At 41.8% G+C, this 15,923-nt stretch overlaps 1 protein-coding gene across 1 annotated transcript in view; it reads right to left on the bottom strand.

The window, feature by feature from the left end:
* The window catches only part of col15a1a (collagen, type XV, alpha 1a), a 72,040-nt gene extending 57,030 nt beyond the window's left edge, over nucleotides 1-15,010 (bottom strand). The window contains exons 1-2 of the mRNA XM_010885705.3: nucleotides 14,722-15,010; nucleotides 14,553-14,626 (exon numbers count right to left, since the gene is read on the bottom strand). Of these exons, the coding sequence (XP_010884007.2) occupies nucleotides 14,553-14,626; nucleotides 14,722-14,732 (85 nt within the window). The 5' untranslated portion in view covers nucleotides 14,733-15,010. The remainder of the gene's footprint in view (nucleotides 1-14,552; nucleotides 14,627-14,721) is intronic.
* Nucleotides 15,011-15,923: the final 913 nt, after the last annotated feature.

Raw genomic sequence — 15,923 nt, forward strand, 5'->3', positions numbered from 1 at the left:
ATCTGAGATTACACTGCACAAAAACATCTGAGATTACACTGCACAAAAACATCTGAGATTACATGGCACAAAAACATCTGAGATTACACTGCACAAAAACATCTGAGATTACACGGCACAAAAACATCTGAGATTACACGGCACAAAAACATCTAAGATTACACGGCACAAAAACATCTGAGATTACACTGCACAAAAACATCTGAGATTACACTGCACAAAAACATCTGAGATTACATGGCACAAAAACATCTGAGATTACATGGCACAAAAACATCTGAGATTACATGGCACAAAAACATCTGAGATTACACTGCACAAAAACTTCTGAGATTACACTGCACAAAAACATCTGAGATTACACAGCACAAAAATCGAGCGAAAGACAGGAGTACCTGAGATGGGCAATGGCAGCTTTATGATCAAGAGGCTTCCAATGAAGGATATCCTGCCACCGAGAAACAGCAGAACATGCATTTTAGAACCATAGATTAAGAAACTAAAAACTAGAGAAATTAAGAAAATGTTACTAGGCCAATATGGAGTATCCTGAATGTGCCACTGATTAATTTGACTCTTAAGTTTGGTTCTGTACCTCCTTCGTTTATCTTTCATTTGACAGTTGCATGTCTATTTGCATGTCTATGTTAAAACAGACCACTCCATTTAAAATGAAGTCACACCTTCACAGGGATTTACTGGAAATATCCATCACCCAAGACATCAGTTAACATTCTTCTTTTCAATTCTCTTCATGGCAAAGGACACCAAGCTCATTCCTAAAACTGAGAAAGGAATTTCCAATTGTAGAATCTTGACACAGAGACCTGCTCCCCTTACGGAAAACATGGAGACATCAACTAAAATGCCCACAACTGCAACTATTCACTGAAAACACTGTCAACTGTAAACACAAGTAGTGAGGTTCGGGATCTAAATCATCTGATGGAAAATTTGATATAAGGCCCATTAAGCCTTCAGAACTTTGCTTCACACAAGTCAAAAGGGAATTGAGAGGGGGGGAATGCTAGGAAAATGAAAGTCAAGCAGCTGACCATCCATGATGACAAGAAGGATATAAAGAACAGACAACAAACAGCCTGAGGATGTGGGAGAACTTCGCATCTGGTTGGCATGGCTACAATTAAATGCTAATGTCAACATCAAGCAGATCCAATCTGAACAAACAAAGCATTTTTATTTACTGTTTACGGTGTGTTTGTGTGGATGAAGTCTGACTATAAACCATAGTGAAATCTTCCAAGAGAACGTCAACTGCAGTCAAAGGTGAAAGCTACAGTAGTCCTGCTAAAGATAATCCTGTTCGAAATAAACAGATTTAATTAGACAAGTGTGTCTTGTTCGTGTTGACTGACTATTTAACCGATGTGTTACTCTACAAAAACCCTGTCAGCAAAAAACAAACCTGAGTGTAGAAGGGCTCTAATTACAGTTGCGAGCGCACACTCTTCTCCGGCCAAGGCCAGCCCGTGGGAATACAGCTCAGGACCCTGGCACTGAAAAACCCAATGTCCTTACAGCTGTGCAACACATACGACCTGTGGTCCACAGACTGTGCTGGTTTCCATACAAAAAGTAGAGTAACAGCTATCACTGTACAATACAGACATTTGTGGTAAATGTGAATTCATGCACCTCTTTTAGACATCACACTGGATTATGGGTTTGTTTATGGTCACCCACAAAGCAGCAGGAGAGGACTAGTATCTATCCAACCACCAGCTGGTTCTGACAAGTGGCTCTTCCAACCCATAAGTCTCAGCTTCAACCACTACCATTAGGGTTAACTTTGGCCCCAGATGATTAATTCAAACACACTCATGCTCGAAGAACACTCGCTTCTCCCTCAGCCAAGAGTACACCACAACACTCTCAATGCACACACTATACTGTCTCAGTTCAACATAAGCTATATGCCCATAACTTCAACTCCTGCCGGTACGGGGCCACTTCGCAAAGTCGCACTCAAAGCACCAACAATGGAGTGTGCTCAAAGACAATGAAACCTCAAGACTGTGAGTGCAGGGAGGGGAAACCGGAGCTTCTCTTTCCTAACCAAGGTTTTGCCAAAGCGAGTGTTTAACAGCACATTAAAACGACAGCCTGCTGATTCCCTTTGGCTTGGCATGCTGGCCAGGTCTGACTCAGCAGTTGGAATGAGCGTGCTGACTGTGCGCATTTTCAATGGAGCCCAGGGTGGGTTTCAGTGCGGTCTTAGTATGTGCCATTGGCCAATATGGCGTCAACCTTTGTTTGGTGGGTTACTGAAGGGAAAGTCTCGTTCCATCCTGTAGAGTTGAGTTAAAGTAAAGTTTAGAAGCGTTCACCTCCGAAATACATTTGTGGGGTTTACATTGCTATGAAATAATATTTAGACTGATGCTCGTCGGTAGGTACACATAGTCACAAATTAAGTCTAAAATTCGGCAGGTTGACCCAGAGCAGTCCTGTAATGAGTATGGTGGACTATCAATACTGAGTAAGTACGTACAGATTCAAACCCAACCTGTAGCAGTACATTTGTACCAGATAGAGCAGCCTAGGTCTCTGGTCCACCCCAGGTCACAATCTCAAGCAACATTGCACAGAAAAACTAACCCTTTATTTCCATTTTAAATAATGGTGACTCGGAATAGCTTTGCTTATTTGCTACTAGTACATTTTGCTACTAGAACTGCAGGGCTTAATAATCATTAAATTTGCATTAACCGGAATCTATCAGAGTAACAACAGCCCACTCAGGAAAATATTTTAGTAGAACTTTGGAGGTGTTTTTAAAGAGTCCATGGGGAAATTCTAACAGCGCCTGTCTGAAAACCTCCAAAGTATATTGCTGATTCACAGGAAGAGAATCCCCAACCATTATTAAGGAGCTAAAACATTCAGCGTAATCTCTCTCAGGACACGTCATAAAATGGACAGTACTGTACTTCAGGGGAAGCACTAACACTCACCATTGCTTGAATGGTGAAACACATTTAAGTGTGTTTCACCATTGGGTGCCCGCCACAGATAGGCTCTGAAGGAGTTAACTATGTGGAAGGACCTGAAGTCCCCATTGGCAGAGGTGTGTTTGTAGCATGCATACACACAGACACAAACACACCACACACATGCACAGATGTCTCTTTATAAACGATCTCAGTGTGTCTTCCAGAATGGGTTTCTAGCATACCGTCAAGCAGTATAGTGATTGGTTGTGCATAGTGTGATGCATCTGGATAGACAACAGGAGTCATAGAATCTGAATAGATGTCCCAGGCTCCCTTGAAACCGTATTAGTGTGCTTCTATAAAGGGGTGGATTGCCTACAGTACACAGAGTACTGTACACTTCTGAGGGAGCAGCAGAAGCCGTGGTTAAATGACCAAGTGTTAATAGCCTCCTTGCCACAAACCGAGGAGAAACAGACTTTCTGGTTTGTAATTATAACCCGAACTACAGGAAGCCACAGTTGAGCTACAGTGTTTCCCCCAGTTAGTGGACCCTCATTGTTTAATCATAGAAGCCAGTTAGTAGACCCTCACGGTTTAATCATAGAAGCCAGTTAGTAGACCTTCATGGTTTAATCATAGAAGCCAGTTAGTGGACCCTCACTGGTAAGACATAGAATCCAGTTAGTAGACCCTCACTGTTAAGACATAGAATCCAGTTAGTAGACTCTCACTGTTAAGACATAGAATCCAGTTGGTAGACCCTCACTGTTAAGACATATAATCCAGTTAGTGGACCCTCACTGTTAAGACATAGAATCCAGTTAGTAGACCCTCACTGTTAAGACATAGAATCCAGTTAGTAGACCCTCACTGTTAAGACATAGAATCCAGTTAGTAGACCCTCACTGTTAAGACATAGAATCCAGTTAGTAGACCCTCACTGTTAAGACATAGAATCCAGTTAGTAGACCCTCACTGTTAAGACATAGAATCCAGTTAGTAGACCCTCACTGTTAAGACATAGAATCCAGTTAGTAGACCCTCACTGCTAAAAAAAAACCCCTTTGAGAGTGTGGAGGGGAGTCACGTGAACAGGGTAGACAAATATGGAAAAGTGGGCTTGAAGAGGAAGATGAGCTCGTAGGGGGACATAAAGTTGGCAGGGAGACACGTTGTTTTGAGGCAGGCTGCTGGTTACATTTGTGGTGGAAGATGAAGTTGTTTTGAGGCAGGCTGCGGGTTACATTTGTGGTGGGAGACAACGTTGTTTTGAGGCAGGCTGCTGGTTACATTTGTGGTGGGAGATTCAGTTGTTTAAGGCAGGCTGCTAGTTACAATTGTGCTGGGAGATTAAGTTGTTTTGAGGCAGACTGCTGGTTACATTTGTAGTGGGAGATAAAGTTGTTTTGAGGCAGGCTGCTGGTTACATTTGTGGTGGGAGTTTTTGGGGGATGTGAGTTGACAACACTGTAATGCATCTCAAAACAACCCAGCTGTTATCCAGCTGTTGGGTATAAAGAGACCCCATGGATAAACATCAGTGTATACCCAAAAACCTATCACCACAGTCTCTCTCTCTCTGTGTCTCTATCACTGAATCTCTCTATTCCTTTAACCAACCCGCCACTAAAACGTACGTCGGTAAACGCAGACATTAACAGCATCTTTGGAAGAGTTACAATCAAGCTCATGCCCCTTGAAATAAATGTAACAGCCAAACAAATTACATTTACAAAAGGTTTTGAGAGCTTAGATCACTGTGTGTTATAAATGTGCTGATGAAGGAGATTATGTTCAGTAACCACAGTGAGACACATACAGTCAACCACCACACAAATGACGAGATCCTTAAGAGGTCAAGGCTGGAACAACACACATCAGAATGTAAATACCCCCAGCAGGCTGACCTCAAATACCTTCACGCTTTGAGTCATCTGCTCATGCTTAGGCGGATTGCTGATGTGTTATCTTCAAAAAGGCCAAACCATAAGAACATTAAAGTTGATGTGGAAATATTCTAAAACAGCCACAGTGATCAAATGAGCGGCGATCAAGGGGTGAAGGATGGCCACCCGCTTAAAATCACAAAGTGACAGAAGAGACACAACAATGGAGCTCCAAAGCAACTTCATAGGTCTGCTGGCTGCAGATGGCTGCTGTCATCAGGGGACCACATAACTTTACAAATCTGTTAGGTACTGCTCAGTGACGAGTCAGCCTACAGGGAGGAGGTGAATTGCCTGGTGGTATGATGCGCTGACGACCTGGCCCCCAATGGAAAGAAAACCAAGGAGCCCACTGTGGATTACAGGAAGTCTAAAAGGCTGCCGTCACGCCCCAGTTCTCATCGATGACGCCGAGGTGTAGTGTGTGTCCAGCTTCAAATTCCTGGGCGTCCACATCTCCCCAAGGACCTCTCCTGGACACTCAACACCTCAACCCTGGTCAAAAAGGCGCAGCAGCACCTGAATTTTATCGCTGCACAATCGAGAGCAATCTGATTAACCGCATCACAGTGTGGTTTGGTGGAAGGCCCTGCCACAGGTGGGGAAAACTGCCCTGCACATCACTGGTGCCCAGCTCCCAGCCATCGTGGACCTCCAGCGCAAGTGATATCTGCGCGGCATCCTCAGAGACCCTTCGCATCCATGCCACAAACTGTTTGCCCTCCTACCATCAGGCAGGTGGTACAGTTCTCTTTGTCTCGCACCAGCAGGCTCAAAAATTTCTTTCCATCCACTGTAACCCTGCTGAACTCTGTGACCCATTAGGGTCACCTCTGTCACCTCTTAGTACTGTCTCCCAGGGAACATGTTGCACTACTCCCTTTGTACTACTGGACTCTGACACTTCCTTGCAAAGTCTGATTAGGAAGTTTTCAACTGTTACATGCACGTATCCACCTCTGGAACCTAATTTCTGCTATCCCTGCATTTCAGTTGCACATGCCACCTTACACCTTCAATGTACCTTCATTGCACTAGAATGCCATTTAGAATTGCCATTTGTACCCGCACATCTATCATCCCACTTGTAACATACATTATACTTAATACTTGCACATCTTCTGCCCTCCTATATTTGCCTTCATGGCACATTTAGTATTCCCCTCTGTACTGCATTTGCCTTAACTGCACATCTATACATTCCACTTGTAAATGTTCTGCCCTCTTCTATTTGCACTAATGGTTAGATGCTACACAATAAAGATTAATCTAATTTAATGGCGCTTTTCCACTGCATGGTACTACCAGCTCGACTCTACCCGCTTTGGGAGATTTTCCACTGCATGGTAACAGCTCGACTCGGCTCTACGAGGCTCGCCTCGGTTGGTTTTCCACTGCAGATACTACCCTGTACCCACCCAGAGTGACTGGAAAATTGCCGTAGCGCATCCTCCAACGCGACACGCACAACATTAATGGAGACATCGTACATGATACCAGCGAAAAGCCAGCATTCGCTGGCTAACGTAAACCCTGCAGTGAACAGGAAAACTATTGAATGAACTCCATACATTTTCTTTTAAATTGACAAGCTTTGAACGTAAAGAGGCAAATCAAAAGTTAACTAAATCTGGATAACATGGTCACAGACCCTGTTTGAAAAACTGTGAAAATTTTGAATAGATTATTGCCCTGTAGTATAAAAGATGACATAACTGCAGTGTTCTGTTAGATTTAACACCTTACAATCTAACACCTGTTAGATTTAACACCTTACAACTCAACACCAACTCAACACCAACACATTCAAAATTAACCCATATCAATGCAAGGACTCCTGGGACAGACCTGCAAAGACACGCCGTTCTCGTATCTGACAATGGACGGCTAAAAAGCAGAACTGCTTGTTTTACTTCGCTGCACGCTTTGAGTCAACCTTGTCCAATCAGAAGTCTTCTGTGTTTCCACGTCACTTTTGGTATGGCCTCAGCTCGCTTGGAATCTCCACGAAGCGGGTACTAAAAAAGTATCTGGTACCAGGTACTATCCCAACTTTTGGCCAGTGGAAAAGCTGGTACCATGCAGTAGAAAAGCTCCCAAAGCGGGTGGAGTCGAGGCGAGCCGGTACCATGCAGTGGAAAAGCGCCATACGATGCAGATGGATGCTATGTCATCAGGGAAACCCTTACTTCATAGATCTGTTAGCTGTTATAATCAGAGGAAGCCTCACAAGCAGACAGAGCGTAACCAAGATGTCTGGATGGAGGTCTTGCTGAGGATGTCTCAATTGTTTGATGCAACAATAGCGGCTGTCAAACAACTACTCCTAATGGCTAAAGGCTTCTCAGGGTTTAAGGAGATTTTTGTTAGCTGGATGAGTGTCAAGCCCTTCTCTCAGAGGGATACATGACAAAGCAGCTTTAATGAGTCGGCCAGCAAAACTGCTAAAATATTTTGACATTTTCAATCCACCAATTCTGTCGTAAATTGTTTCTTCACTCAAGGCCAATAGAACAAAACAGCGAGGGACCTACAGTACTTAGCATTTGTCCAGTATTTGTAGTGTTACTGTGTTTGCTTCCATTAGGTTCTCAAACAATAAGTGGTTTCTGTAGGGTCTATTTTAAAGATACAGGGAGATGGTGATGTTCTCTATTTCATTTAAGACCTCAAAATGTAAAATACATTTACAAATGATCTAGGCATATGAAAAAGTTTGGAAAATGCACCAGTCAAGAACTAGGCTCTTTAATGGGGAAAGCTTTGATTTCAATTAATCTGATTAATGTAACGATAGGATAATTAATTAGAGACTAATGAAAAAAGACAGAAGGGGAATGGGGCAGTGAGGAATGCAGTTTCTTCTTTATCAACAACTGTAAATTGGAGCCATTTCTCACAGCTGTCACCAGTGTGCACACAACAGCTAGTCTGCTTCCACATCTCTTTGTGTTGTTTTGCCATTCCTGCCCCATATATGGCCATAGGAGTTGGAAAGACAGCACAAACACATCTGGAACCAGGCTACCAAGTGGCAGCATAAATGGAACAAGGACATCCAGTATCTCTGTATCTACTAACTGGATTGGGTCATGGTGAGGGCAATGCATGAAACCACTCCTGAGCCTAATTTCTTTCCTGTTATTCCTCACTTCCTGGTTTCATTGTGTTATATGGGCCATCATTTCATCTGCAAATATTTCCAATTGGAATCATGGTGGGAGGGTTGTTGCTTGTTTTCCTTTCAGACAATGATGACGATTAGCATTGCATTCCACCTGATTCTGCAAACTTATAGCACATTAACCCTGTTTAAACTCAGCTGGACAAAGCCACTTAATGAACGAGTGGGGGACCAGATGGCTTTACAAGGCTAGTTTATTATATGGTTTTCACATTGCAATTGAACAACAGGAACATGTTTATCTATTGATCATACTCATAAAATAAATAAGCAAACTACATAACACATTTCTTACTCAAACAGTACTACTCAGCACAAGATTTTGTATATTTTTTATTAAAGAGATGGCAAATGACAAAAAAACGACTTGCCATAGTTGTGTGCAATCCTTAGTCTTACTTCTAAGGGAGAATTTAAACTCAAATAGACTATTCTTACATCACATAAGTCAATAGGGGAATAATATGTGTTTGAACACATCTATAAAGAGAGTCCTAGTCTGAGCATGTCTCATGACATTTGAGGGACTTCTAAGCTTGTATGTCAGAAAAAGCATTAACCTCCCCAAGGAAGCAACCATGGAGAAATAGAATGTGCTCGAAACTCTCCTATGTAAACACACAACACGTCTATAAACATACTTATATAGGTATGCTGGCTCCAGACGTAATCTAAGGTCCTTTTAACTTGATGAACACTTAAATGTTTACCCGTCAGATGTTCCGGGTCTTTTGTCCTCTGTAATGGAGGCTAAATTTAGAAGGACTCGGGCCGGTGTTGCTGTATATGGTGCAGTAGACACCGACCATACACAGCGGACACTCCCACAGCCCACACACCAAATAGAAGCCCAGTGTTCTAATGAAAGTCTGCCTGGAAGACACCGGGCTGGAGGTCCATGTGCTATATGCCAGAGACTTGCTCATAATATTAATAGCACTCAACTTAACTTTAATTAGTTGTTACACAAAGGTTCTCTACCCCTGCCCAATGGCTCATTTTTTCCCACACGTATTATTCACCCGCACACTCTCCGCTTGGGTAGAGGAGTGAGGACTAAACTGAACCGCCCAGTTTGTTTGACTCTGCGGTTCATGTTTGGACACGAGAGCAATACACACTTCCTTTGATGAACATCCATCTTCGTCCTCCTCTGCTTAATATTTTCCAGAGTTTGGAAGCAACAATCGTTTCACATTTCAACTCAAGTACAGTCCCGGCGCCCAAAGTCTGTTATTCTACTGGGAAGGGACAGAGAATGTAGAGATTAAGATACAACCTAGATACATGCTTTATATCTGTCCTATAAGCATGTGTTCTTTAGCAAAAGAAAGTCTGTCACCAATTTTATTACATATTATCATCATAAGGACATCGCATACAATCATTACATCTCGGAGGCCCTCTCCATCTTTCCTCAAATTTGAGACAGGAAAATGCAGGGGAGTGTCGGATAGAAATCCCAGGTCATCTCAGAAACACCTCCACAGTCTCATAACTAATGGACGATGACTTACTTTTTTTTGAAAAGCGTGCTCAGTTGAAACAGAAAGTTCACGAGGACCACTTTTGTGGTCACGACAGACGATAAGTTGACGCGTTGCGCCAACTCAGTTGACACTGAATATGACCGCTGTGAGGCGAGCCACCACCCGGGGATCTGTCACCACAGCTAACCTCACCAGCCTGGCACAAGGCCAGAACCATGGGTTGTATTGCAAAACCAAGAAGCTGAATAAAAATGTTTAATCGATTAGCAGGAGTTGTTTCCCCTCAAAAAGCACCCGACGTGACACCCTCCATCTGACTAGTTCTGTAGATAGTAACTGATAGAACTAGCATTCCTGAAATTAAATTGTTTTATTACTGATACCCCCAAAATGTACCATTTTAGTTGATGGAATTCAGAAAATATTCAGTAACTAGTCCCCAATGTCTGATTGGGCTCCTAAATAATCATAAAGACATTAGGAGTCCTAGTAAATGGTCACAAAATACCCACAGAACCCCAAAACACTACACAGGAAATGAGTGTCACCTGGTTGTTCTTGTCCCATTTGGCTGATAGACTCTTGCTGACGACTCCTGCTGTTTATAGCCTACATGGTTCTACCTATCCAAAGTCCACCTGGTCCTGTTGCTGATCTAGACTCTGCCGAAAGACTCCCACAGACGCTGCTCACAGCCCACTGTGGTTATGGCATTCATCAAGAAAGATGACATGGAGATGAATAGGCCAATTAAAAATGCTAGGTTGTATGGTACAGTATACTGGCTGTTATATGGCACATGGTACAATATACTGGGTGGGCGTTCTGAGAAATATTGGCTTCTGACCATTTTATTTGATTCCTCATGTGTTACTTAATTGTCGAAAGAATTCTGCTCCAAATTAAATTTTTGGAATATATTTATTAAATATTATATAAACATCTGTTTTTAACTACAGAAACTAGTTAAATCGCAGATGGTGGGAGTAATGTCATGCTGAAAGCAATTGCACGACCCATTTTGGATAATGTGTATTCAAGTCTATACTGCGCTGTGGTGTCAACAAATTGCATAGCTGCTTTCACTCAACAGTGGTGCTTTCAGAACATTGAACTGCAGTGGCCAACCTGAAAACCATACAGCTAACTTAAAGAAATCCTGAATCTACAGAATACACTCAGTGTCCTTCCCCATGACCTTCAGTTGGTGATCCCCAGATGGCTTAAGCATGTCATAGCCTAGGACATTTCCACTAAGGGCAGGATCTGCACATAAAGCCATAATAAGACCAATAATTACACCACAGCATAGTCATTATCATCATCATCTTCATCACCATTAGTGGCACTAGGAAACCACATGGGATTTAGTCATTTCCTCAAACATCCAATGGTTATCACTCATTAGTGGTATCGAGGGAACTACAGTACAGACTAGGTCATTGTATTATGGAGGGAACTACAGTACAGACTAGGTCATTGTATTATGGAGGGAACTACAGTACAGACTAGGTCATTCTAGCATGGAGGGAACTACAGTACAAACTAGGTCATTGTATTATGGAGGGAACTACAGTACAGACTAGGTCATTCTAGCATGGAGGGAACTACAGTACAAACTAGGTCATAGTAATATGGAGTGAACTTCAATACAGACTAGGTCATTGTAGCATGGAGGGAACTACAGTACAGACTAGGTCATAGTATTATGGAGGGAACTACAGTCCAGTCTAGGTCATAGTAATATGGAGGGAACTACAGTCCAGACTAGGTAATTATAGCATGGAGGGAACTACAGTAAAGACTAGGTCATAGTATTATGGAGGGAACTACAGTACAAACTAGGTCATAGTAATATGGAGGGAATTACAGTACAGACTAGGTCATAGTATCATGGAGGGAATTACAGTACAGACTAGGTCATAGTATCATGGAGGGAACAACAGTACAGACTAGGTCATAGTATCACGGAGGGAACTACAGTACAGACAAGGTCTTAGTAATATGGAGGGAACTACAGTACAGACTAGGTCATAGTATCATGGAGGGAACTACAGTACAGACTAGGTCATAGTAATATGGAGGGAACTACAGTACAGACTAGGTCATTCTAGCATGGAATCTACCACAGCCGTTACATCAATACTGTCTGCAGAAACATCAAAGTACTCCAAAGTTCCTTTGTCTCAGAAATTAATTAAAATAATGAAGTGATTTGTTTTAGAATGCATGTGTGAAACAGATGAAAGGAGCCAAACACTTACCAGGGTGCTAAATTCCACCCCCATCTCTGATTGGTAAGTCATGAACATGAGCAAACCACCTCCACACCCGTTGCAGGCTTAAGGATCAAGAACTGCATAGTCCTGCTTCCAATGTAGAGGAACATTTAACATAATCTGTGGCATTTTGTATTTTAAGACTGTAGTCAGCCTTTTAAAGGATTTACCCAAGGATAAACAGATCATTAACAGTATTAACACGTGTGTGATTTAAAAGCGGTAATCTTCAACGTTTGTATGAATTGGGTTTGCTTGAAATAAACACTGACTGCATGCTAATCACTTCATCATTAACGAGAGACAATGCACCATGAGTGAAATCCCACAAACACATGTCTCTACAACAAATACTAGCTAATAAGCTATGACAAAAAATATTTATACTTAACTTTAATGGAATTTGGAACGGCTCATTGTGATGAACCACACTTAAACAAGGTATTTGTCTAGGGCTAGACAGATGAGATAACCATTAATACCACATTTATAGCCTAAAAAGACCCAGAGCCTAAAGCCATGTAGACTACAAAGACACAGAGCCTATTAGGGCATGTAGACTACAAAGACACAAGAGCCTATTAGGGCATGTAGACTACAAAGACACAGAGCATATTAGGGCATGTAGACTACAAAGACACAGAGCCTATTAGGACATGTAGACTACAAAGACACAAGAGCCTATTAGGGCATGTAGACTACAAAGTCACAGAGCCTATTAGGGCACATAGACTACAAAGACACAGAGCCTATTAGGACATGTAGACTACAAAGACACAGAGCCTATTATTACATGTAGACCACAAAGACACAGATTCTATTATTACATGTAGAACACAAAGACACAGAGTCTATTATTACATGTAGACTACAAAGACACAGAGCCTATACTTTAAGGATGAATAGCCTACAAGGACACGGAATACAAGGACATGGAGAAGAGGACACAGGCTTTATGCACATGTAGCCTACAAACATCAGGAAACAAATGTAGCGGATGGGTAGGCTACAGAAGAAAACCTTGAAAATGTTTAAATCAGCTCAATATCAACAAATACACAAGACAGGGCGTTTCTAGGCAACGGCCTGGAAATATTTGTCCCTAAAGGGCTCAGTTGGCAAAAGTGGCGCTCTTTTGACTTCTTTGAAAAGTGAATCATCTTCAGGAGAATATGAACATGGCACAGACACAAACAGCTGACGGCCCCAGCTCTCTGCTGCACAGGAATTACAGTTGAGGTAACTGTCAGGCGTGTGGTGTCCAACGTTTTCCCTCAGCTCCACATTCTCCTCAGTCACAAGCCATTACACATCAGAACTATTTTCCATAGTTAATTAGAGACAGCCTTCAGTTCTCATAGAAAAAAGGTGTTCCTTCTATACGAGCTAAATGACTAGCTCATAGGGACTGTGCTCAACAATGAAGTGCCTGGGGCACATTACAATGACTTGGCAGCCTAAAATAATTTTATGAGACTAGTGTTAAAACAAGTTGCTTTGGTGAGGTCATATCAGATTTGTAATGATAATCTCCAGAGCTTGTCAAAACAGCAATATGTATGCCACTCTACTGACACTGAGGGACAATAATAATGAGCCTTATGAAAATAACAATATTGACTGAGGCATTTACCTCAAGTTGAAGCCAAATCAAGGTCATTAGACACAAGTACACACCCGCTCACACACACACCTGCTCTTTGACAGTGCATCCTTTTTCATTGGTCCAGGTCCCAAATCAGTCCCATCTGCCCTATAAAACGTCTGAACTAGCATGTAGCTATGATCCAATTTGTTTTACTGGATGGTTATAAGTGGAAAAGCATATTCCACCAAATGTAGGGTGATACATCACTTCATCTACAGTACTACCGCAAACAATATTGGCTTACTCCATTGTCCAGACATAAGCCGTCTGGAGGCCTATTGCATGTTCGCTCTGGACAAAAGCATCCGTCTACTAATTGACTAAAATGTAAAAGCGTCTTCCATTACACTGTGAAACAAGTCTAAGGTCTGTCGGTAACAATTCCATTTAGTGGCCAGTGTTATTACAGGCTGCGCGTAGCTGCAGAGTAGGTCACATCTTGCATTATTTTTCTTTGTAGCTTTAATCACGGAGCTTTCAATGACAGATTATTGAAAGTAGGCTACTCTGTAGACACAGCAAGCAACAAGAACAATTTATTGCTGCATCACCACTTTTTTTTTTTTTAAATAAATGCTTCCGTTTTGATCCGACTGTCGTTTTTTTATTTCATACTCTCAAGTTCTAACCATTGCCATAAGTTAGGCAAAACATATTGACATAGCTTGTTTTACGCTTGGTTGTCGATGCTGTCAAAGGACTGCGCTGGCTAGGCGACCAAGCACAATATGTAGGTAACTATAAGCTCTTTAATGCAAACATAAAAGTCATCAGCTTAAAAAGAAAAGGAAATCCCATCATATAGCATATATAGACCCACATGGAAAAGATATGGACGCATTACTCTCTTGCAAAAATGTAATTAAATATAGCAAAATGTACAACTTCACGCAAAAACTGCAACAATTGGTTCATTAAACACGCACTATGTGACTTATTAAAATTGTTATTTATACGTGCATGAATGAATAGATGGATATTTGCACAATATCGAAGTATCGCAGTCAAATGAAATATAACAGGAAAACATCTGATGAGCGTCACATACCATCAAGAAGCTGATATGAACTCGTCAGCTGGCAGTACCACAGGAGATGTATTCCGAAGGACCACAGGGAGAGGCTGATGACAGAGGAGGGAGAGTTAAGAATTTAGCTGAGTTCTGTGCTCGGTTTATCAAAATATTTTCAATGCATTTAAAATATTCGTAAATTTACCCTGAAATCATCTTCAATCTTGGTAAGTCCACTGTGATAGTGGTTGAAGTTCGAGCCCCGCTCTATCCTTCAATCACTCCCACTCAGTCAATCTCGCTTTCCCTGGACTGCCCGCAGTTCCAAATGAAACAAAGGCTGCTAAGTCTTCCAGGCCCTCGAACACTGAAATCTGACTCCTTGCAGCCGTTCTCCGTGGGCTACCGCTTTATCCAACTCTGCCCTCATACATCGCAAACTAACCCAGTAATAGATGCGAACTGTTCGCACACCAAGGTTCCCAGTTCCCACCCTCTTCAGAGGAGTCCAGCTCCCACTCATACCTTATGCCTCTTTATAAATTGCGCAGCTCCCACTCATACATTATGCCTCTTTTTCAATTGCTTTTATAAGGCCATGGAATGAGAAAACATGCATCAGGGGACATCCACATATATTTCATAGATAAAGCAAATGGCAGTTTTTACTTCTACACCAAGTTTTATAGTTACATTATCTTTACCAATGAAATTGTTGTCCTGATACAATGTGTATTTGGTCTAAGATGGAAGGCTGTTTGTCACAAAAATCTGTTGATATATGTGATATGGCGTTATTCTACATACTGTACATTATTTATAAGATATCAAGAAATCCTCCAGATTTGGAAGAATATAATTACTATTGCACTACGGATATAATGTTAAATACCCTCACTTGTAAGTTCAATATCTCCAACCAAAAACACGTTTTCAGGAGCTGACCAGTCATTAGTATTGCAGAATCATGTCAAATTTAAGGTACAATTTAAATGACAGCTGATCTGAGACTAGAACTGCCCTGACTTTGATCATCGTGACATGGTCTAATGACCCAATGTGAACATTACATTTTTGTGTGGGGTCTAGGAAAATGTACACAATCGTTCCTGCCAATGCAAGAAAGTTGCATCAATAAAAACCCTTGGAAACGTGCTCAAGCCTGGGCCCGTGGATTGTGTGTTTAAACGTGATACACCTGAGATTCATATCCTCCTCCTTTCTCCAGTTAATCTCTGGAGGCTCTTAGCTATCTCATGAACTCATCCATGCATGATCACTGGTTGTGTTCAGTCTGACTTCAAGATGGCCTGAGTCGCCCCCATCTCTCAAAAAACCGACACTTGACTCTGATGTCAGGAACTACCAACCAATATCACTTCTGGCTTTCCATTCAAAACACTTGGT

This window comes from Esox lucius, chromosome 21, assembly GCF_011004845.1.
Source record: "Esox lucius isolate fEsoLuc1 chromosome 21, fEsoLuc1.pri, whole genome shotgun sequence".
In the NCBI taxonomy this organism is placed as follows: domain Eukaryota; kingdom Metazoa; phylum Chordata; class Actinopteri; order Esociformes; family Esocidae; genus Esox; species Esox lucius.